Source organism: Bos indicus x Bos taurus, chromosome 26 (genome assembly GCF_003369695.1).
Source record: "Bos indicus x Bos taurus breed Angus x Brahman F1 hybrid chromosome 26, Bos_hybrid_MaternalHap_v2.0, whole genome shotgun sequence".
Lineage (NCBI taxonomy): Eukaryota > Metazoa > Chordata > Mammalia > Artiodactyla > Bovidae > Bos > Bos indicus x Bos taurus.
The window spans coordinates 31,654,031-31,677,636 of NC_040101.1; the positions used below are offsets into that span (position 1 = coordinate 31,654,031).

At 37.8% G+C, this 23,606-nt stretch overlaps 1 protein-coding gene across 3 annotated transcripts in view; it reads left to right on the forward strand.

Moving 5' to 3' along the window:
* Nucleotides 1-23,606, forward strand: part of HPSE2 (heparanase 2 (inactive)) — a 720,373-nt gene that overhangs the window by 434,302 nt on the left and 262,465 nt on the right. For all 3 annotated transcript variants that reach the window (XM_027528882.1, XM_027528884.1, XM_027528883.1), the window contains exons 4-5: nucleotides 10,392-10,565; nucleotides 22,347-22,518. In XM_027528882.1, the coding sequence (XP_027384683.1) occupies nucleotides 10,392-10,565; nucleotides 22,347-22,518 (346 nt within the window). The remainder of the gene's footprint in view (nucleotides 1-10,391; nucleotides 10,566-22,346; nucleotides 22,519-23,606) is intronic.

Genomic DNA, 23,606 nt, shown 5'->3' on the forward strand with positions numbered 1-23,606 from the left:
TCTGAATTACAAAAAGCAGAGGTAGTTCAGAGTTCGCCTCACTCTGTTTTTACTCTCAATTTCTTCCCCCTGGCTTCCACCAGAAATTCCTCTGTTCTTCCAGTTTCTATTGAATAGTCACCTGTGCCTCCTCAATATTATTCATTCCAAACTGAACACTTAAGGTAAATTGAGTATATGATTTAACTGCATTTAACAGCATGTAGTAATAGACCATAATCTAGAGGGAATTTGCTACCATGAACAATGATAATTCAGGTTGGATTATGTATAGGGTGAGGACAGTCTGCAAGTGGTATTGAATGGGCCTAAATAATACCTGTATGAGTCACACATTTATTAAGGCTTATTGTGTGTTATATACTGAAATAGATGCTAAAAAAGCAGACATGGTACCTTTTTTTTTTTTGTAAGTGTTCCAATCTGCCTTGAGGGAGGGACACAGAACTGAACAATGATACAAAGATTGGCTATGGCTGTATCAGGAGCCAACAAAGAGCAGAGAGAGATGAAAGGATGGAGCCCCAGTGTCTCTATCTTGGGGAATAAGGAAAGACCTCACAGAGAAGGCTATAGACCTAAGCTATGAAGAATGAAGAAAAGAGGAGAAAGGATATTCTAGGCAGAGATAAAAAGCTTAGATTAGTGAGAGCCAAGGAATAATGTGGTTTGTCAAGAAATGATGAGGAGTTCTAACATGGCATAAAGTTAATCAGACTAGTATTTGAGGAATTCTTTGGCCAAGTCTAAGCAAGTATCATGCAGAAAACATAGTTTGTTTGTTTTAAAGGCTCAATCCAGTCTTATACATTTCTGAATCAAACAAAAATATCCAGTTTTGTTAGTGACTATTTTCTTCTTTTGAAAACTTCTTGTGAAAGAAGAGTGCTTTTTCTGTGTGGCTAAGGATTTAAACATGTGTTTCTTACTGTCAGCTCTTAGAGAACAGTACTGAACTTCAGAAAGGGAAACTGGTGCTGAGTTCAACAGAGTTGTTGTTGTTGTTGTTTAGTTGCTAAGTTGTGTCTGACTCTTTTATGACCCCATGGATTGTAGCCCACCAGGCTCCTCTATCCATGGGATTTCCCAGGCAATAATACTAGAGTGGAGTGTCATTTCCTGCTCCAGGGAATCTTCCTGACCCAGGGATCAAACCCGTGTCTCCTGCATTTCCTGCATTGCAGGGAGATTCTTTACTACTGAGCCACCAGGGAAGCCCATTCAACAAGTAGTATCAGCTTATTCTAATTATGAGCACATGAGAATATGAATAGAATATCAAGTCACGTGAAAAGCACAATGTAGAAATGGAACATACTTGAACAGAGCTCAGCTGATACTCTGACATCCTCTGAGGCAACTACTCCCTGCCCCACCCAACCCCTTCAAAGAAAAAGTTGCACTTAGTGGAAAGGGGCATGTTTGGGGTAGGGTTAATACTGGCATGACTTCCTATATATTGAATTATGAAGAGACTTTAATGCCTCATCTTGACAGAATTCTGGGGAAGCACAAATTACTTAGAAAGTCACTGTTTAATTCCCAGGTGACATTTATGCCTCCATAATTTCTATAGAAGAGGATTTAAAAGTGGCTATCAGGAAGGACACTTTCAATCACTGATGGGACCATCAGTGATGACCAGACCATGGGGTTGCGAAGAGTCGAATATGACTTGGTGACTGAACAACAACATCAGGAAGGAAAAGGATGAAGGCAAATATATAAGTTTTGTTCATGTAGCAATTTACATAACATATAGAGAGTTCTGACAAAATGTGGCCCACTCGAGAAGGGAATAGCAAACTACTTCAGTATTCTTGCCTTGAGAACCCCATGAACAGTATGAAAAGGCAAAAAGATAAGACACTGAAAAATGAACTCCCCAGGTCGGTAGGTGCCCAATATGCTACTGGAGATCAGTGGAGAAATAACTCCAGAAAGAATGAAGGGATGGAGCCAAAGCAAAAAGAATACCCAGCTGTGGATGTGACTGGTGATAGAAGCAAGGTCCAATGCTGTAAAGAGCAATATTGCATAGGAACCTGGAATGTTAGGTCCATGAATCAAGGCAAATTGGAAGTGGTCAAACAGGAGATGGCAAGAGTGAACATTGACATTTTAGGAATCAGCAAACTAAAATGAACTGATATGGATGAATATAACTCAGATGACCATTATATCTACTACCGTGGGCAAGAATCCCTTAGAAGAAATGGAGTAGCCATCACAGTCAACAAAAGAGTCCAAAATGCAGTACTTGGATGCAATCTCAAAAACGATAGAATGATCTCTGTTCATTTCCAAGGCAAACCATTCAATATCACGATAATCCAAGTCTATGCCCCTACCAGTAACACTGAGAAGCTAAAGTTGAATCATTCTATGAAGACCTACAAGACCTTCTAGAACTAACACCCAAGAATGATGTCCTTTTCATTTTAGGGGACTGGAATGCAAAAATAGGAAGTCAAGAAACACCTGGATTAATAGGCAAATTTGGCCTTGGAGTACAGAACGAAGCAAGGCAAAGGCTAATAGAGTTTTGCCAAGAAAATGTACAGGTCATGGAAAACACCCTCTTCCAACAGCACAAGAGAAGGCTCTACACATGAACATCACCAGATGGCCAATATCAAAATCAGATTGATTATAATCTTTGCAGCCAAAGATGGAGAAGCTCTATACAGTCGGCAAAAACGAGACTAGGACCTGACTGTGGCTCAGGTCATGAACTTATTACCAAATTTAGACTTAAAATGAAGAAAGTAGGGAAAACCACTAGACCATTCAGGTATGACCTAATCAAGTCCCTTAGGATTATACAGTGGAAGTGACAAATATACTCAAGGGATTAGAACTGATAGACAGAGTGCCTGAAGAACTGTGGACAGGTTCATGACATTATACAGGAGGCAGGGATCAAGACCATCCCCAAGAAAAAAAAAAAAATGCAAAAGGCAAAACGGCTGTCTGAGGAGGCCTTACAAATAGCTAAGAAAAGAAGAAAAGCAAAAAGCAAAGGAGAAAAGGAAAGGTATACCCATTTGAATGCAGAGTTCCAAAGAATAGCAAGGAGAGATAAGAAAGCCTTCCTCAGTGATCAGGGCAAAGAAATAGAGGAAAACAACAGAATGGGAAAGACTAGAGATCTCTTCAAGAAAATTAGAGATACCAAGGGAAGATTTCATGCAAAGATGGGCTCAATAAAGGACAGAAATGGTATGGACCTAACAGAAGCAGAAGATATTAAGAAGAGGTGGCAAGAATACACAGAAGAATTATTAAAAAAAAGATCTTCACGACCCAGATAATCACGATGGTATGATCACTGACCTAGAGCCAGACATCATGGAAAGTGAAGTCAAGTGGGCCTTAGAAAGTATCATTACGAACAAAGCTAGTGAAGGTGATGGAATTCCAGTTGAGATATTTCAAATTCTAAAAGATGATGCTGTGAAAGTGCTGCACTCAATATGCCAGCAAATCTGGAAAACTCAGCAGTGGCCACAGGACTGGAAAAGGTCAGTTTTCATTCCAATCCCAAAGAAAGGCAATGCCAAAAAATGCTCAGACTACCGCACAATTGCATTCATCTCACACGCTAGTAAAGTAATGCTCAAAATTCTCTGAGCCAGGCTTCAACAGTATGTGAACCGTGAACTTCCAGATGTTCAAGCTGGATTTAGAAAAGGCAGAGGAACCGGAGATCAAATTGCCAACATCCATTGGATCATCAAAAAAGCAAGAGCATTCCAGAAAAATATCTATTTCTGCTTTATTGACTATGCCAAAGACCTTGACTGTGTGGATCACAACAAACTGTGGAGAATTCTTCAAGAGATGGGAATACTAGACTACCTGACCTGCCTCCTGAGAAATATGTATGCAGGTCAGGAAGCAACAGTTAGGATTGGTCATGGAACAACAGACTGGTTCCAAATAGGAAAAGGAGTATGTCAAGGCTGTATATTGTCACCCTGTTTATTTAACTTATATGCAGAGTACATCATGAGAAACACTGGGCAGGATGAAGCACAAGCTGGAATCAAGATTGCCGGGAGAAATATCAATAACCTCAGATATGCAGATGACACCACCCTTATGGCAGAAAGTGAAGAAGAACTAAAGAGCCTCTTGATGAAAGTAAAAGAGGAGACTGAAAAAATTGGCTTAAAGCTCAACATTCAGAAAACTAAGATCATGGCATCTGGTCCCATCACTTCATGGCAATAGATGGGGAAACTGTGGAAACAGTGGCTGACTTAATTTTTCTGGGTTCCAAAATCACTGCAGATGGTGACTGCAGCCATGAAATTAAAAGACGCTTACTCCTCGGAAGGAAAGTTATGACCAACCTGGAAAGCATATTGGAGAAGGCAATGGCACCCCACTCCAGTACTCTTGCCTGGAGAATCCCATGGATGGAGCAGCCTGGTAGGCTGCAGTCCATGTGGTCGCTAAGAGTTGGACACAACTGAGTGACTTCACTTTGGACAGCATATTAAAAAGCAGAGACATTACTTTGTCAACAAAGGTCCATCTAGTCAAGGCTATGGTTTTTCCAGGAGTCAGATATGGATGTGAGAGTTGGACTATAAAGAAAGCTGAGCACAGAAGAATTGATGCTTTTGAACTGTGGTGTTGGTGAAGCCTCCTGAGAGTCCCTTGGACTGCAAGGAGGTCCAACCAGTCCATCCTAAAGGAGATCAGTCCTGAGTGTTCATTGGAAGGACTGATGTTGAAGCTGAAACTCCAATACGTTGGCCACCTGATGCAAAGAACTGACTCATCTGAAAGGACCCTGATGTTGGGAAAGATTGAGGGCAGGGACAGGAGGATGACAGAAGATGAAATGGTTGGATGCCATCAGTTACTCAGTGGATATTTAGTTCAGTTCAGTTCAGTCCCTCAGTCATGTCTGACTCTTTGCAACCCCATGAATCTTAGCACACCAGGCCTCCCTGGCCATCACCAACTCCCGGAGTTTACCCAAACTCATGTCCATTGAGTCAGTGATGCCATCCAGCCATCTCATCCTCTGTCGTCCCCTTCTCCTCCTGCCCCCTTTAGTTTGGGTAAACTCCAGGAGTTGGTGATGGACAGGAAGGCCTGGCATGCTGCAGTCTATGGGGTCGCAAAGAGTCGGACATGACTGAGCGACTGAACTGAACTGAATAATTACTGATGTTGAGCATCTTTTCATGTGTTTCTTGGCCATCTGTATGTCTTCTTTGGAGAAATGTCTATGTAGATGCTCCCCCTAAATTTTGATTGTGCTGATTTTTGGATATGCAGTTCTATGAACTATTTGTGTTTGTATATTTTGGATACTAATCCTTTGTCTGTTTCTTCATTTTTGTTTTATTAATGGTTTCCTTTGCTGTGCAAAAGCTTTTAAATTTAATTAGATCCCATTTGTTTATTTTTGTTTTAATTTTCATTACTCTGCGCTTCCTGATCTTTATATTTGGACATTTCTTAAGGTTTTATCCTGACATCTTGTCCTACAAAAGTCTCAAGAACTTTCACAGCATCAACTATCTCAGCACTGTATAGACTCCCAAGCCCCTCTCTTCCATCTCTCTCAGATTCCAGCTCCTCATCTAGCTGCGTGCTAGACAAGGCTCCTTAAAACTCTGTTCCTATGAGATGCCAAGGCAATCTGACTATTGGACATAGAGGTATTGTACTCTAGTAGAAAGAGTAGAAGTCATCTTTAAATATCTGCTTGGATGGAACTGACAACAAATGCTCCAAGAAGATTCCATTTGTTGAGCATCTACTAAATGCACTGTATTCAAATATATGTCATTTAAAAATAAACTCCAGGGTATATTTGTTGAGCTAGTAAGAATAATTATTAGACATATCTTTTATCAGTAACTTTCAGTTTCTTATTACACCATTTTCGTGAAATTTCATTTCATGAAATCACATGTTTGATGTGCTTTTGTGTTTGATATGTGTTTTTCTATTACACATGAAACAAACACAGAAAATCCTCATTATGTCAATATTTAATCAAATATTGAGTATCTTTCTGATAAAATAATTTAACTTTTGTGGCACAATTTAAAATATTAAAACCATCAAAGTAGACCTAGTTAGAGATTTTAATATTCAAATTATTTTTTGAGTAATTTATTTTGTTATCACTCTTGTAAGTTTTCTCTTGTTTAGTTAACTGATATAATTCTTCTGGATCTTTTTTAGTGGATTGGCATGTAACTTAAACATTTATCAATCATTATTTTCATTGATCTCACAAAATCCTGTGTCTTTTGCTCAGATTTGCCATTTGACTTTCCTACAGCTTTGGAAATATACTGGGTTTACCGTATATTGGAGAAATTAACAGCATCATTGATAGTATTCGTGAGGATATTAGTGAGGATGTTGCCAAGTAGAGGGAATGTTTAAGTCAATTCTCAGCTCAACAATCACTATTTTAGTGTTCGGATTACTTTTTTGCTATGTATTCTTTAGCACTAGGGCAGCCTTCTCAAACGTTTTATATCAGATACATTTGAAATATTCTCAAGTATCAGGGGACTCCTAGATGAAAAATGTAATCACTTAGTTGTAGATACTATAATTCAATAATAACTGCTAGTGCTTTTTTAAACAGAGCAGTGTTTTCCTGAAAAATCTGCTTAGTTTGGCTGACATTTTAGCCTATTCTTTTGTTGGTCCCCTCTCCTTGCATATTTCAGTGGTATATGTAGAAGAGACTTCAGTTTTCCCCTTTTAAAATGTCCTCCTTGACTTTTTGGTACCTTACCCAAGTAAGATTAAAAGCATTATCAAAACTTTCTGTCATATAAATGCTATTGAAATATAGTATGTGATATATGGTAAGTTGCAAGCTTAGGATTTTTCCTGCCTATTTAAAATGAAAATGATTTTTTATACAGCCTTTTTAGAAGAGGGGGAAAAGCCAAGTAGTTAACTTTGTTTCTTGAAATTAATCCCTTTTTTCCTTTTTATGAATTTGCAAAATTTTAAGGCAAATATAGATGGGGAAACAGTGGAAACAGTGTCAGATTTATTTTGGGGGGCTCCAAAATCACTGCAGATGGTAACTGTAGCCATGAAATTAAACGACGCTTACTCCTTGGAAGGAAAGTTATGACCAACCTAGATAGCATATTGAAAAGCAGAGGCATTACTTTGCCAACAAAGGTCCGTCTAGTCATGGCTATGGTTTTTCCAGTGGTCATGTATGGATGTGAGAGTTGGACTGTGAAGAAAGCTGAATGCTGAAGAATTGATGCCTTTGAACTGTGGTGTTGGAGAAGACTCTTGAGAGTCCCTTGGACTGCAAGGAGATCCAACCAGTCCATTCTGAAGGAGATCAGCCCTGGGATTTCTTTGGAAAGAATGATGCTAAAGCTGAAACTCCAGTCCTTTGGACACCTCATGCGAAGAATTGACTCACTGGAAAAGATTCTGATGCTGGGAGGGATTGGGGGCAGGAGGAGAAGGGGATGCCGGAGGATGAGATGGCTGGATGGCATCACTGACTCGATGGACGTGAGTCTGAGTGAACTCCGGGAGTTGGTGATGGACAGGGAGGCCTGGCGTGCTGCGATTCATGGCGTCGCAAAGAGTCAGACACGACTGAGTGACTGAACTAAACTGAACTGAATATGTTTTTGTTAAGTAACTGGTTTAAGTCAAAATGGGATATAATATTTCTAAAGGTAGGTTTGTTAGGTTTATTTAAATAACATTTATGAACTTACATTAATGTTGTTTTCAGTAGGAAAATAAATTAACAGTTGAATAACAAAGTTACTAAAACTATATGTCAAAGCAATATGAGTAAAATTATAGTCTAAGACAACATTTTCTAAGAGACTTTGAAAGAAAACATGTTCTTACTGAGTGGCAATGTCAGGAGTATGTAGATAATTATAAGATTGATATACACATGTGTTGGTTTCATGATCATTTTAATAGGCCTAAAAATGCACTTTAATTTTAATTGCTATTTGGAACTAAAAATAAATGATTAATTTTTTTAAAAGAATGATTATGTTTATTTCTTTAATGTGACACCTATGCCATTTTTTGTTGTTGCTTATTTACTTGATTCTGGGCTTAATGTGAGATAAGTTCCCATGGATTTTATTTTCAGCGAAAATGAGACAATTTCTGTCCTTTTTTTGATGTTTCTTAAAAAATATTTTCTCATACATTGTTTTTGCTGTTGTTGTTCAGTCACTAAGTTGTGTTCAACTCTGCAACACCATGGACTGCACATGCCAGCTTCCTCTGTCCTCCACTATCTCCCAGAGTTTGCTCAAATTCATGTATGTGAGAATTCTCATACATATATACAGAGATAAAGACGGCAGCAAGCCCTGAAACCCACTTCAAAAACTGATAATCAGTTCAGTCCAGTTCAGTTCAATCGTTCAGTCGTGTCCGACTCTTTGCAACCCCATGAATCGCAGCATGCCAGGCCTCCCTGTCCATCACCAACTCCCGGAGTTCACTCAAACTCACATCCATCGAGTCAGTGATGCCATCCAGCCATCTCATCCTCTGTCATCCCCTTCTCCTCCTGCCTCCAATCCCTCCCAGCATCAGAATATTTTCCAATGAGTCAACTCTTCGCATGAGGTGTCCAAAGGACTGGAGTTTCAGCTTTAGCATCAGTCCTTCCAAAGAACACCCAGGGCTGATCTCCTTTAGGATGGACTGGTTGGATCTCCTTGCAGTCCAAGGGACTCTCAAGAGTCTTCTCCAACACCACACTTCAAAAGCATCAATTCTTTGGCGCTCAGCCTTCTTCACAGTCGAACTCTCACATCCATACATGGCCACTGGAAAAACCATAGCCTTGACTAGACGGACCTTTGTTGGCAAAGTAATGTCTCTGCTTTTGGATATAATCAAATGATCATGGTCCTGCTTTATAAGACTAAAAAACCTATGTGTCCATGCTAAGTTGCTTCAGTTGTGTCTGACTCTATGACCCACTGGACTGCAGCCCACCAGGCTCCTCTGTCCATGGGATTCTCCAGGAAAAAATACTGAAGTGGGTTGCCATGCCCAGGATTGAACCTGCATCTCTTATGTCTCTTGCATTGGCAGGTGGGTTCTTTACCACTAGTACCATTGTGGGAAGCCCTAAAAAATCTATAGCAGCCACTAATGGAGCACCGTGGTCACTGTGTCATCTTTTGCAGAACTCCCTAATGACATCTTATGGAGCCCCACATGGTGTTGCACAGAATTCCATTTGAGAAACTCTGCCCTAGGGATTTGGATAATATATACGAGGATAATGTGAACCCCTGTAATTAATTATTAACCTAAAATTTTTTTTCAGTCTGTATACCACTGAAAATTGTGTCATCCATATTTTGTGAAACAATATATAAAAGGGCAAGTAAAATCTGGATATGTTTAAAAGAGGGGGGAAAGGCATGACAAATGAGAATCAGGACAAAGGCCAGTAGGGCAGGGATTCTATAATAAATAGAACTGGATAACACCCACAAAGAACTTTTTGACAAAAGTAGAGGGGCCTGAAGTTGGGGAAAAATTATGGTTGCGTTGTAGAGGCTTTGAATTGAAAAAACCAAAGGTCTTGAAAATCTACTAAGATTTTGAAGAGTAAGTGAAACTTATGAAATTGATTGGGAAAAGATGAATCTGGCAGTGTGGGAAGAATCTAAAAGCAGACAGGCAAGTACATTCTTGTGATAATTCATGCAAGTGGAAATAATAGCCAGAACCAGAATGGTGGCAATAGATGTGAAGGAATGGGTTGGGTATGGAACATATGGTGAATAGCTTTCATGATATCTGGGGTCAACCTGACAATGAACATATTTCTATTCGTGGTTATGGTATTAATATATCTGTTTTCAGAAATATTAAAAATGTGAAATTGAGTAAATTTTTTGGGAAGTGTTTCTAGGCTGAGCTGTTTTCTGAGACTCCCCAGCCAGTCATCTTTCCTGGCCTTGTCTCCTGACACTGTTCCTCTCATTTCATTTCATTAGAGAGTACAGATCCCACAGTGCCAGATTTTTAAATTTTTTGAGAAGAACTGTAAATCTAGCTAGTTTGTGATATCTTCCCATTTCTAAATGTTAGCAATTCAATTTTTTTAACAAATAAAATAAAATATACTATATCTTATGTACTAGACTTGGTTGCCAATTTGTGACCTTTATCTGGAGTTGTGTATGCTGCTTTCAGAAATCACCTTGAAGTGAACCCTGAACCAAATGGTAATAGTCCCTTTTGGAAGCCTCTGTATAATTCTTATTAGCAGGAAGCTCATAAAAACATTTTTTTTAGTAGTTAATAGTTTCGTTTTGTTGGGATGTTGATTTGAAAGTTACAAGCCTTTCTCTGCTTCTTCCCAGCCAGGTCTCTAGACAAACTGTATAACTTTGCTGATTGCTCTGGACTCCATCTGATATTCGCTCTAAATGCACTGCGTCGTAATCCCAATAACTCCTGGAACAGCTCTAGTGCCCTGAGTCTGTTGAAGTACAGTGCCAGCAAAAAGTACAACATTTCTTGGGAACTGGGTAATGGTAAGTAAGGATGTTATTTCCTCTGAATTGACAAGATAAAAGGTGAAAAATAAATTGGCTTGGGATATAGTCTCAGACCATATCTAGTACATCCCAGAAAGCACTGGGGTTGTTTGACCACTGAGTTGACCTTCCAAATAGTAAAAGACCAAACAGTTGGAGAGTAGATTTAGTGAATCCCACTATTTGCATCTACAGTTATCTCTAGTTGCCTTATTCCAAATGTAGGGGAAATGCCATATGTGATGGAGAAAGCAATGGCACCCCACTCCAGTGCTCTTGCCTGGAAAATCCCATGGATGGAGGAGCCTGGTAGGCTGCAGTCCATGAGGTTGCTAAGAGTCGGACATGACTGAGCGACTTCACTTTCACTTTTCACTTTCATGCATTGGAGGGGAAATGGCAGCCCACTCCAGTGTTCTTGCCTGGAGAATCCCAGGGAAAGAGGAGCCTGGTAGGAGGCTGTCTATGGGGTCACACAGAGTCGGACATGACTGAAGCGATTTAGTAGCCATATGTGACTTATAATTAACAAATTGATGTTAAATCAGATATAGCCTATCTGCACAGCCTAAGCTGCATTTTACAATGTGTCTCTCTGGAACACTGGTCCTGTAAGATGACCTTATAATAATTCGAAAGAGTTTGGTGAAGTATATTCGGGAACTGATCTTCAGTATATGTACGTCTTGAAGGTTCACAATGCACATTAGCATATAAGAGACTCTGTGAAGTCCTCCTGCAATGAAATCTGTGTAACATTTTTAATCCAGCATTAAAAATGTTTTATTTCAAGACAGCATCTCTTTTTTTAAAATTTATTTATTTTGACCAAGCTGTGCAGCATGCAGAATCTTAATTCCCCTGACCAGGGATTGAACCGCTGCTCCCTGCATTGGGAACACGGAGTCTTAACCACTAGACCACCAGGAAAGTTTCAGCCCAGCATTTTAAAAATCATTTTGAAAATAGGTTTTGGTTGGTTTCAGGGGAATGCATCTTGTGTAGTCACATATGATCCCATGCTTAGAAAAGAATCATGCTTGATTTAATGCTCTTCTATTGCCATCTTATTTTTAAAATAAAGGGATCTACATTTTCATTTTGCATGGGGCCCTGAAAATTATGTAGCCAGTCATGTTTAATCATTGCAGTCTGTGTATTTGTGTGTGTGAGACAGACCTATTATTATCTCATGGAACAATGTTCCATGGAACACACTTGGGAGAAATACTGCCTAAGTCACACTGTTTTTCCTAGTGGTATGAATGTATGATTTGTTATATATATGATATTCTATAAATTCCATGACTGTCTAATATTATTGAGTCAACTAATATGGATTATAGTTAAAATTATGGATAATTTAAATTGGAAAATATTCTGATTCCCTAATTAAAACATATTTTGGTAAATCTTAGAACAAAACAATTGAGTCTAATAAACCAAGAATTCTTTCAAAATTACTGTTACAAGTTGATATTAACATTTTGGTCCATGACCTGGTATATATATAGCTAACTCATATTTGTTCGGAGCACTGAGTGTGTTTGTGTACACATGCACGTGTGTGTTTTTATGCACTCTAGAATTTGAAATTCTCATAAGGAAGCAGGAGATGAGGATTTTTTCAGAACAAGTGTCTTTTTTTCCCTATCAGTAACCATTTACTGGAATGTAGCTCTCTCTTCCTTCCCTGGAGTCAGGGAAATTGGGAGATAGTTAGCTACCAAATGGAGACTTGAGCTGAACTGAAGCTTATTTGGATACAGGGAGCAAAACTAGGGTTACAGGGAGCGTAACTAGAGTAGCCTGAGATTTTTCATCTTCCCAACCAGTCTAAGTATCATACATTCTAGGACAAAAGCAAGCATGATGTGGTCAGCTTAGAATGAGGCAAAATTATGACACAGCAAAGAGATTTACTGATCCCTTCCCATCCTATCTTCTATTTCATGTCAGAATATCTTGACATTCTTTGGTATTTCGTGTTGTCTACCCATGACTACCGTACCTAACCTTACCCTGTTCCTATATTAGACTCTACCCAGCTTATCTCTTTTCTCCAAACACAACAGAATACTGTTCAAACAATGCATTCTCCAAACAGGACATTAGAGCTCTCATGAGGGACAATGTTTAAAACGAGTGAGTGAAAGACAGTAAGGAGTGGTAGGGCCTCTGGTGAGCTACAGAATACATGCTCTGCCTAAACTATTTGTTTTCTTTCTAAATTATTTCTAAATAAAATTTGTTTGTAAAAGAATCTCAGCTGTATTGTAAAGTAATTATCCTCCAATTAAAATAAATAAAAAGAATCTCAGCTGGTTGTAGATAAGCACAAAGCAATTAAAACTTACTTACCAGTGACTGATGGGAGTAATTCCTCCAGGGTTTTTGGCATCTCTGAATTTGGGAGCTTATTAAACTAAGTAAATCTTTAATTGATATAACTGAAGTGATTTGGTGGCAGGAGGTGGGTGGGGAGAGTATATGCATCTTTCTGTATATTTCTATCTGTTCCAAATAACTGAGAGTCTGCCTCTTTCCATCCTTCCCCCAAATTACATTGAACAGTTTGGAGATGGAGCTAATTGCATTTTAAAAATGTTCAGTCACCTTAGCCACACTTGATTCTCATCATCATCTTTTTGGTGTCTCTTCAAGGATGAACAAAAACAAAGAATCAGTTTTGAGGAGGAGAAAAGGCATGGTCATAGATAAGAAAATAGGGATATAGACAGGAATACAGAAAAATAACCAAGGCTATGAATTTAAAAATTCGATAAGATAGAAAGTATCTGGTAAAGTTTCTTGTGAGAATTTCCATCAAGGTAGATATAGATAGTTTTTTGAGTTTCTAGTCAAGAAGACTGGAGTTGATTGGTTTACCCCTTCTTCCTTTTATTTTAAAAGCTGCATTTCTATTTTTTGATATGACAAATAAGTAGTCTGCCCAACTAAACACACCTTTTAGGGTTTGAAGATTTATCTTGTAGCTTTTTCTAATTCATTTTAAACTACTGATAGTTTTTCTCATGCTAGCACCATATCCCTAGAGATATCCAGTGTATTCTGCTCACAACTATTCTATGTTGTATATTCAGGTCCTTGCCCCTCAAAAATTATCTGGTCATCTTCCTGGCCTGGATTGTCTCTCCAATCTTTTACCCATTTTCTTCTCTGTAACCTTATCTTTTTGGACAGATGTAATAGTTTAACGATTATATCCACATTTAGGGACAGACAACAGAACTGGTCAGTTCTCTTATCACTCAACCTCCCATATACCTACATCCTATTAACAAGTACTCCAGAGTAAATCTGGCCTTGGAAAAACTGAAGTAGATATTTCTTTGGTTGTTTCTCTTAGAGTAGCTAAACTTCAAATGACTTACTTTTTTTCTTCTTTAAAATTGGTGAATAGTGTGGGCTACAGACCATGAAAACAAAAACATACTTAATTTCAAGAGGTGAAAATTTAGTAAGCTTAGGATGTCAAAGTCCATGAAAGAATGATTGCCTTGACACAAGATTTTTAACAACTATGTTTTGTAGATATGAAATGTTTCCTTGCATGTCATGTCTGACTGTTTGCAACCCCTTGAACTATAGCCCGCCAGGCTCCTCTTTCCATGGAATTTTCCAGCCAAAGATACTGCAGTGGGTTGCCATTTCCTACTCCAAGTCACCACTTTACCTGCTTACTTTTTTCCTTTCCCTCTCTCTGCTTGCTTCTCACCTTCATCAACTATCTTCTCTATTCTTTTTCCACATACTCCCATCTACATATATACTCTCAACAAGTTCATAGACCTATACAACTATTTCCACAGTCCAATTTTAGAACATTTCCATAACTCCAAAAAGATCCCTCATGCTGGTTTTCTGTAACCCAGTCTCTGTAACCATTCCCAGTCCCAGGAGACATTAATCTGCTTTTGGTCTTTTGTGGACATTTCATGTAACTGGAATCGTACAGTATGTAGACTTTTGCATCTGTAGATTTCTTTCACTTAGCAAGTTTTTGAGGTGTATCCGTGTTATAGCATGTAAAAGTAGTTCATTCCTTTTAATTGCTGAATGCTATTCCAATGCATGAATATACACATATATTCATACATATATACGTGTATACATATACATGTGTGTATATATATATATATATAACATTTTGTTTTTCCATTCACCAGATTGCAAGCATTTAAATTGTTTCTGTTTTTTTATTATGATCGGTAATGGTGCTGAAATATTCATTTACAAGTCTGTGTGTGGTTGTATACTTTCATTTCTTGTAGGAAGATACCTCAGAGGGGAATGGAGTTGCTAGTTTGTATGGTAAATTTATGTTGATTTTTGAACAAATTAACCACACTACTTTCCAAAGTAGTGGTAGCGGTACCATTTTGCATTTTCCTCAATAATGCATGAGGATTACAGTTTTTCTACATCTTTGCAAACACTTTTTATTGTCTATCAGATTAGAGCCATTTTAGTGGGTTTGAAGTAGTATATTAATATGCCTTTAATTAGCACTTTTCTAATGACAAGTGATATTGAGCATCTTTTCACATGCTTTTCAACCATTCTTACATTTTCTTAGGTGAAATGTCTACTCAAATCTTTTGTCTTTTAAATTAGGTCATCATATTATTTAGTTGTAAGAGTTTTAAATATATTCTGAATGCAAGATCTTTATCAAACATATGATCTGCAAGTATTTTCTCCCAATCTGTAGCTTATTTTATCATTTTCTTTATGGGATCTTTTGAAGTTCAGATGTTCTGAATTTTGATAAAGTTCAGCTTATCAACTTTTTTTGATGTGTTATGCTTTTGATATTATATCTTTGCCTAATCCAAGATCACAAAGATTTTTTAACCCAAGGTCACAAAGAGTTTTTTCTATTTTTTCTTTTAAAAGCTTTATAGTTTTTGCTTTTGCTTTTGGGAATAAGATCCAGTAGGAGTTAAATTTTGAGTATGATGTGAAATAAGAATCTAAATTCATCTTTTTGCACATGGCTATTAAATTGTCTCAGCATTGTTTATTTAAAAGATTTTCCTTTCCTTATTGAATTCTCTTGACATTTTTGTCAGAAATCAGTTGACCATAAATAGGTTTATTTCTGGGCTCAATTCTTTCCCACTGATCTGTATGTCTGCTCTTGGACTACATTGTTTTTTTTTTTGATATATGTATTTATTACAAAATGATCACCATGATAAGTTCAGCTGACATCCATCACCTCACATAGTTACAAATACTTTTATCTTGTGATAAGAACTTTTAGGATCTATTCTCTTATCAAATTTCAAATATATAATACAGTATCATAACTATAGTCACCAGGATGTATATTATATCCACATGACTTATTTATTTTATAAAGTAAGTTTGTACCTTTTGATCATCCTCACCCATTTTGCCACCCTCATGCCTGCCTCTCTGGTATAATAATCATGTGCTTAGTCACTCAGTCATGTCCGACTCTGCGACCCCATGGACTACAGCTCACCAGCCTCCTCTGTCCATGGGACTCTTCGGGCAAGAATACTGGAGTGGGTCACCACTTCCTACATGCGTGTATTCTTTATGATTTTCTGTATACAAGATATATTGTGAGAATAAAGATGGTTTTGCTTCTTCCTTTCTAATTTAGATGCCTTTTTATTTCTTTTTCTTGCCTAACTGCACTGACTATAATCTCTAATACAAATGTTGAATATAAGTGATAAGAGCACACATCCATGTCTTGTTCCTAATCTTAGGGGGGAAGCATTCAGTATTTGAATTAAGTATGATGTTTTACCATTAAGCATTCAGTATTTTACCCATAAGTATGTAGATTTTTTTTAGATGCTGTTAAGCATCTCCCTTCTATTGAGGAATTTCCCTCCTATTCATAGTTTGTTGAGAGTATTTATCAGAAATGAGTGTTGGATTTTGTAAAAGAGCTTTTCATTTTGTTTCTTTGTTGAAATGATAATGTGGTTTTGGTCTTTTATTCTGTTAATACAGTATTTTAATTAGTTGGGTGTTGCTATTAAATCAACTTTGCATTCCTGGTGTAAATCTCACTTGGTCATGATACTATAATACTTTTTATACATTGCTGGTTTCATTTGGAGATATTTTGTTGTGTATTTTTGAATCTGTATTTATGAGAGATACTCATCCGTAGTTTTCTTATGATGCTTTTGGCTTTGGTATCAGGGGAATATTGGCCTCATAAAATAAGTTGGGAATTGTTCCTTCTTTCTCAGTTTTCTGAAAAGGTTTGTGAAGGATTGTGCATTATTTCTTCCTTAAATACATTATAGAATTCACCAATTAATCCATCTGAGTCTGGGCTTCCTTTGTGGAAATAATTTTAATGACTGATTAAATGTTTTTTGTAGTTATAGACCTATTCAGATTTTCTATTTTTTTTTTTAATTTGGGTTTCGTAGTTTGTGTCTTTTCTAAAAATTTTTTCATTTCGTCTAAGTTGTGTAAATTATTGGCACAAAGTTGTTCATTTCTTGGTGGCGGTGTTCACTTGCTGACTGTGTCCAACTCTTAGTGACCCCATGGACTGCAGCACACTAGGCTCCTCTGTCCTTCACTATTTCTCAGAGTTTGCTCAGATGCATGTCCATTGAGTCGGTGATGCTATCTAACCATCTCATCCTCCACTGCCCACTTCTCCTTTTGCCCTCAATCTATCCCAGCATCGGGGTCTTTTCCAATGAATCAACTCTTCACATCAGGTGGCCAAAGTATTGGAGCTTCAACTTCAGCATCTGTTCTTCCAGTGAATATTCAGGGTTGATTTCCTTTAGAATTGACTGGTTTGATCTCCTTGCAGTTCAAGGGACCCTAAAGAGTCTTCTCTGGGACCACAGTTTAAAAGCATCAATTCTTCAGCATTCAGCCTTACATTCCTACAGCTTCTTACAATTCTTACAGCTACCCACTCCAGGATTCTGGCCTGGAGAATTCCATTGACGGTATAGTCCATGGGGTCACAGAGTCAGACACGACTGAGTGACTTTCACTTTCACTTCTCACAGCCTTCTTTATGGTCGAACTCTCACATCCATACATGACTACTGGAAAAGCCATAGCTTTGACTATATAGACTTTTGTTGACAAAGTGTTGTCTCTGCTTTTTGATATGCTGTCTTGGTTTGTAATAGCTTTCCTTCCAAGGAGCAAGTGTCAGTAGTCCCTTATCCTTTTAATTAATGTGAGGTCCTTAATAGTATTTCCTCTTTCATTCCTAAATTTGGTCATCTGTTTCTTCTCTCTTTATTTTTTGGCCAGTCTAGCCAAAGGTTGTATCAATTTTGTAGATCTTTTTAAAGAACCAACTTTTACTTCAGTGGATTTTTCTCCTTTATTATATCATTGATTTCTACTCTAATTTTTATTATTTTCTTTCTTCTTGCTTTGATTTTATATCCCTCTTCTTTTTCTCTTTGTTTTTAAGAGAAAAACTTAGATTATTGACTTGAGATCTTTCTTATTTTCTAATATAGGAGTCTGTAAGGCTGTAAGCACTGTTTTTTTTCCTAACCAATAAAAAATGTTAGAAGTCTAACATATACGTATCACCAGAGCTTTCCCCCCACCGAGATCTGTTTCTTGGCTTACAGATGGCCACCTTCTCACTATGTCCTCACATGGCCTCTGCGTGTGTATCCCAATCTCTTATTGCTCAAATTAACTTTTTAAAAAACTTTTTAAAAGAACGGTTTTAGGTTCACAGCAAAACTGAGAAGGTACTGAGATTTCCCATATATTCTTTGCCCCCACACTTGGGTAGCCTCCCCCACTATCAATATCCCTCACCAGAGTGGTACATTTGTTACAGTTGATGAACCTACATTATACATCATAATCACCCAAAATTCATAGTTTATATTATGGTTCACTATTATGGTTCACTCTTGATGAGTACATAGTATGGGTTTGAGATGTATAATGACATGTATCCATCATTATAGTATCATGTAGAGTATTTACTGCCCTAAAAATCCTTTGTGCTCCACCTATTCATCCCTCCCACCTCTCCCCAATCCCTGGCAACCGCTGATCCTTTTACAATCTGTAAAGTTTTTCCTTTTATTTTTATGATATAAGAATATCATATAGTTGGAATCATACAGTATTACAGCTTTTTAAGATTGGCTTCTTTCACTTAATGCCAGCTTCCCTGGTGGCTCAGACAGTAAAGAGTCTGCCTGCAATGCAAGAGACCCAGGTTCAATCCCTGAGTCAAGAAAATCCCTTGGAGAAGGAAATGGCAACCCATTCCAGTAGTCTTGCCTGGAAAATCCCAAGGATGGAGGAGCCTGGTGGGCTACAGTCCATGGGGTTGCAAAGAATCCGACACTACTGAGTGACTAACACTTTCTTTCACTTAATGATATACATTTAAAGTTCCTCCATAGAACCTTTCATGGCTTGATGGCTCATTTCTTTTTAGTGCTGAATAATATTCCATTGTGTGAATGTACTACAGCTTATTTATCTATTCATCTACTGAAGAACATCTTGTTTGCCTCCAACTTTTGGCACTTGTGAATACAGATGCCATAAATCCATGTGCAGACAAAGTGAGGACATAAGCTTTCATCTCCTCTGTGTAAAAGCACGGAGAAGGCAATGGCACCCCACTCCAGTACTCTTGCCTGGAAAATCCCATGGACGGAGGAGCCTGGTAGGCTGCAGTCCATGGGGTCGCTAGAGTCAGACACAACTGAGTGACTTCACTTTCACTTTTCACTTTCATGCATTGGAGAAGGAAATGGCAACCCACTCCAGTGTTCTTGCCTGGAGAATCCCAGGGACGAGGAAGACTGGTGGGCTTCCATCTATGGGGTCGCACAGAGTTGGACACGACTGAAGTGACTTAGCAGCAGCAGCAGCAGTATAAAAGCAAGGCACGTGATTGCTGGATTATATGCTCAGAGTATGTTTTGTTTGTAAGAAACCACCAAACTTCCAGAGTAACCATATCATTTTGCATTCCCATCAGCAATAAATGAGAGTTCTGTTCCTCTAATTCCTCCATATTCTAGCTAGTATTTGGTGGTGTTAGTGTTACAAATTTTGGCCATTCTTAATAGGTATATAGTGGAACTTCATTGTTGTTTTAATTTGCACTTCCCTGATGACATATAAAGTAGAACATCTTTTTTCATATACTTGTTTGCCATCTGTATGTCTTCTGGTGAGTATCTGTTAAGATCTTTGGCATATTTTTAAATCAGGTTGTTTGTTTTCTTAGTAAGTCTTAAGCTCTTTCTATATTTTTAATAAGTCATTTATTAGGTATGTCTTTTGTAAGTATTTTCTCCCGATCTTAAGCTAGTCTTCTATTCTCTCAACATTGCCTTTTGCAGAGCAAAAGTTTTTAATTTTAATGAAGTCCAGTTTCTTAATTATTGCTTTCATGGATTGTGCCTTTGGTGTCATCCTATACATTTTTATGTATTATATTTTCATTTTCATTTCATTAAAATATTTTCTAATTCTTCTTGCAATTTCCTCTTTGACTCATGGATTATTTGTCTGATTTCCAAATATTTATAGATTCTCAAATTTCTTTCCATTGTTGAATTCCAGTTTAATTCTATTATGGTCAGGGCACACATATATTAACATACACTGGTGTTCTTTATTTCTCTGTGTGCTTTTGGATCACTATCTGCTGTCATTTTCTTTCAACCTAAAAGATATCCTTTCTTATTTCTTGTAAGACAGATTTTCTCACAACAAGTTCTGTCCTTTGTTTTTCTGGGAAGATCTACATTTTGCTTTCAGCTTTGAAGCATAGATTGCTGCATACAGAATTGTTGATTGATGTTTTTCCCAGAATTTTGGATGTATCCTCTCACTGTCTTCTGGCCTTATTTCTAATAAAAATTCAGCTACTAATTCCATTGTGTTCTAAATGTGAAGAGTTGTTTCAGTTCCAAGATTTCCATTTGATAATTTTTTGTAATTTCTACCTGTATTTATTTTTAGTATCTCTATATTTATATGTAATTAGTCAGTAAAATCATACCTTAATTTTTTATTCTTCCATTAGTTCTTTAAGCATATTTATAAAAGCAGTTTTGAAGTCCTTGTCTGCTAAGTCCTATATCTGAGTTCCCTAAGAAATAGTTTCTTTTTTCTTTTTTGCTTGCTTATGGGTAGTACTTTCCTATTTTTTTACATGCTGTCATTTTTTGTGGTTTAAAACTATACATTTTAGATAATATGTTGGGGGTAACTCTGGATTCCAAATCCTCCTTTCCAGAGGTTTTTTTGTTGTTTCTTTTCTGTCTGTTTAGTCACTTCCTGGACTAGTTCCATAGAGTTCATTTCCCTTGCATCATGTAGCTACTAATATCTATTCGTGTTTTTTTTTTAATTTTTCAATTATTTTTTAATTGTAAAGCCGGCTTCCCAGGGGTTACCTCTGCGTCGGCATAGCTTAGTGGTGAGGTGACGAATGATCAGAGGTTACGCTTGCCTTGAGCTGTTATGGCTTCATCTTTACCATTAGATCTGTGTATAGGTTTGTGAACACATTCAAAATTCAGGCATTTTGCAAGTCTTACTGGCTTTTAATTTCTGACCTGCCTTTTCATGTGTCCTTTATGAGTATATTATGTTTCATATTCATCTGGGAATGTGTAGATAGCTAGTGCCCTCTCCAGTCCCTCCTGAGAACAACTTTCCAGACTATGAGGGGTATTTGTGGGTTTACCAAAATCCTCAGTGATTTCCTCGCTCCCCAAATCTCCCTGTTACATTTCTTGTGAGTCTGCTGATCTATTTCTTGCCCCTACCAGTGTCAAAACCTCCAGTGAACCAAAATGTTGGCCTTCTCTGGGATATGTCCTTCATTGCAAATCAAGTTAGCTCTTCCAGCAGTGGAGTTGCTGGAGTTTAGGACTTTCCTTGTCGTTTTAGGACTACCAAGTTAATAGGAACTGGGCGAGAGGATTACACTCAGCCACTTTGCTATAATTGAACGTTAAATTTTTTCTGTCTTTTTGACACAAGGATCATCTTTATGAAGCGTTCCCTTCTTACCATTTGTATTAGTTTTCTAGGCCTGTCATGACAAGCTTAGTGGTGTAACACAAGAGATATTTATTCTATTACAGTTTAGGAAGTCTGAGATCAAAGCATTGCCAAGGTTAATTCCTTCTGGAGACTTTAAGAGAGAATCTATTCAGTGCCTCTCTCTAGCTTCTAATAGCTACCAGCAAGCCTTGGAATAGCAGTATCCCTTGAATTCTTGCCTCCATTGACACATGGGCTTCCTCCCTGTGTGTCTGTGTACCTGAATCTTCCTCTCCTTTCTCTATAAAAACACCAGTCTTTGGATTTAGGGCACATCCTAATCCCATATGACCTCATCTTGAGTAATTACTTCTTCAAAGGCCCTATTTCCAAATAAGATTACATTCTAAAGTTTTGGATTGGCATTAATTTGGGGGGATACTGTTCAACTCAATATGCCATTTATTATAAACTATCATTTGAAAATCAGTATGGTCTTTCTGTTGTGGATTAGATGACCTTTTGTGAAGATTAGTTTGAGAATAAATAGAATGATAAAATGGCACTTGACTTTTTTGCTGGGATAGTTTCTCAAGTTCAGCTAGCTTGCACCCTCCTTTGGTTATTTTATTTACATTGTTAAGAAAAAAGGGAGAGAGATCTGTGGCTAGGAAAAGGTTGGCAGAACCTCACTCTTCCCAACTCTGACTTGCATGTCTGCTTTTAATCTAGAACCAAATAACTATCGGACCATGCATGGCCGGGCAGTAAATGGCAGCCAGTTGGGAAAGGATTACATCCAGCTGAAGAGCCTGTTGCAACCCATCCGGATTTACTCCAGAGCCAGCTTGTATGGCCCTAATATTGGGCGGCCCAGGAAAAACGTCATCGCCCTTCTAGATGGGTAGGTCAGATTATTTAGCAGTTTTTAAAACGTTTTTCATTACATGTAATGAGTTAATGTATTTGTACTCTTCCTGGTTATTTCCGGTCTTAAGAAGGACAGAGAGACTCTTTCAAAGTGAAAATTCCCACCATAAACCAAGGATTCTCTACAAACAGTGCAAGAACTTATCTCTCCAGGCCTTCCACAGTCAGCAGAAGTGGGTGGGATTGGGAGGAATATCGCAAACTCCAAAACAGGTTGGAAAGGCTGTGTTGTTTTAAAAAGCACATTTAATATTATAGCATTGCATAATATAACTTAATATTTTTTAAAGGGCAAAATATTATCTGCTATACTCTTGGGAACTCTTATAGAAAGTAAAATTTGACAAAATCCTGGACACTGAAACTAGGTTAAAAAGTTGAGAAACACTACAAACATCTGTACATTAAAGCATAGCTTAACAAATTTGTTAGGTATTCTAGAGAATTACTATCGTGTGATTTATTTAATTTTGACTGAATCGAACAATCATTTATTAAGCATTGGTTGTGGATGGTCACTGTGTTAAATGCTGTCTTCCCCAGTGCTGCTGGTGGGCCAGGCCCAGATAAAATAAGTGGAATATTCATGCATGTTGAGTCTAATTATGCAGGGTTGGAGGGAATGTCACAGGGAATAGCATGAGGAAGACTGGAGTTAGATGTTGAATCCAAGACCCAAAGTGGAGATGTGACTATACCTGGAAGGGCGGGAACAAGGAAGGTGGAAGAGGCAGGAGTTCATCTGGCATACGTTTTATGCAGCATCCTGTCATATTCCGGGATAGTTATGGTTATTCCTATAAATTCAAAAACAAGTAAGGTGTTTTCCAGTGAATTGTACAGCCCATGAGGTTAGATAAATGCTATACAAGTATAAACAGATATATCCCAGTAGAAAGAAACCTATGGCAACCTCCTTAATGGTCCTTCTGGCTTGATGGCTCTTATGACTCTCTCTCTTCCCTTTTGTGGTAGCTTAGTCTTGATCTAAGCTAATTAACATAGCAGATGTTATTGAAGGCTTGGGAAGGTGGAAGGATTTACACTGTAACATTAACAGTC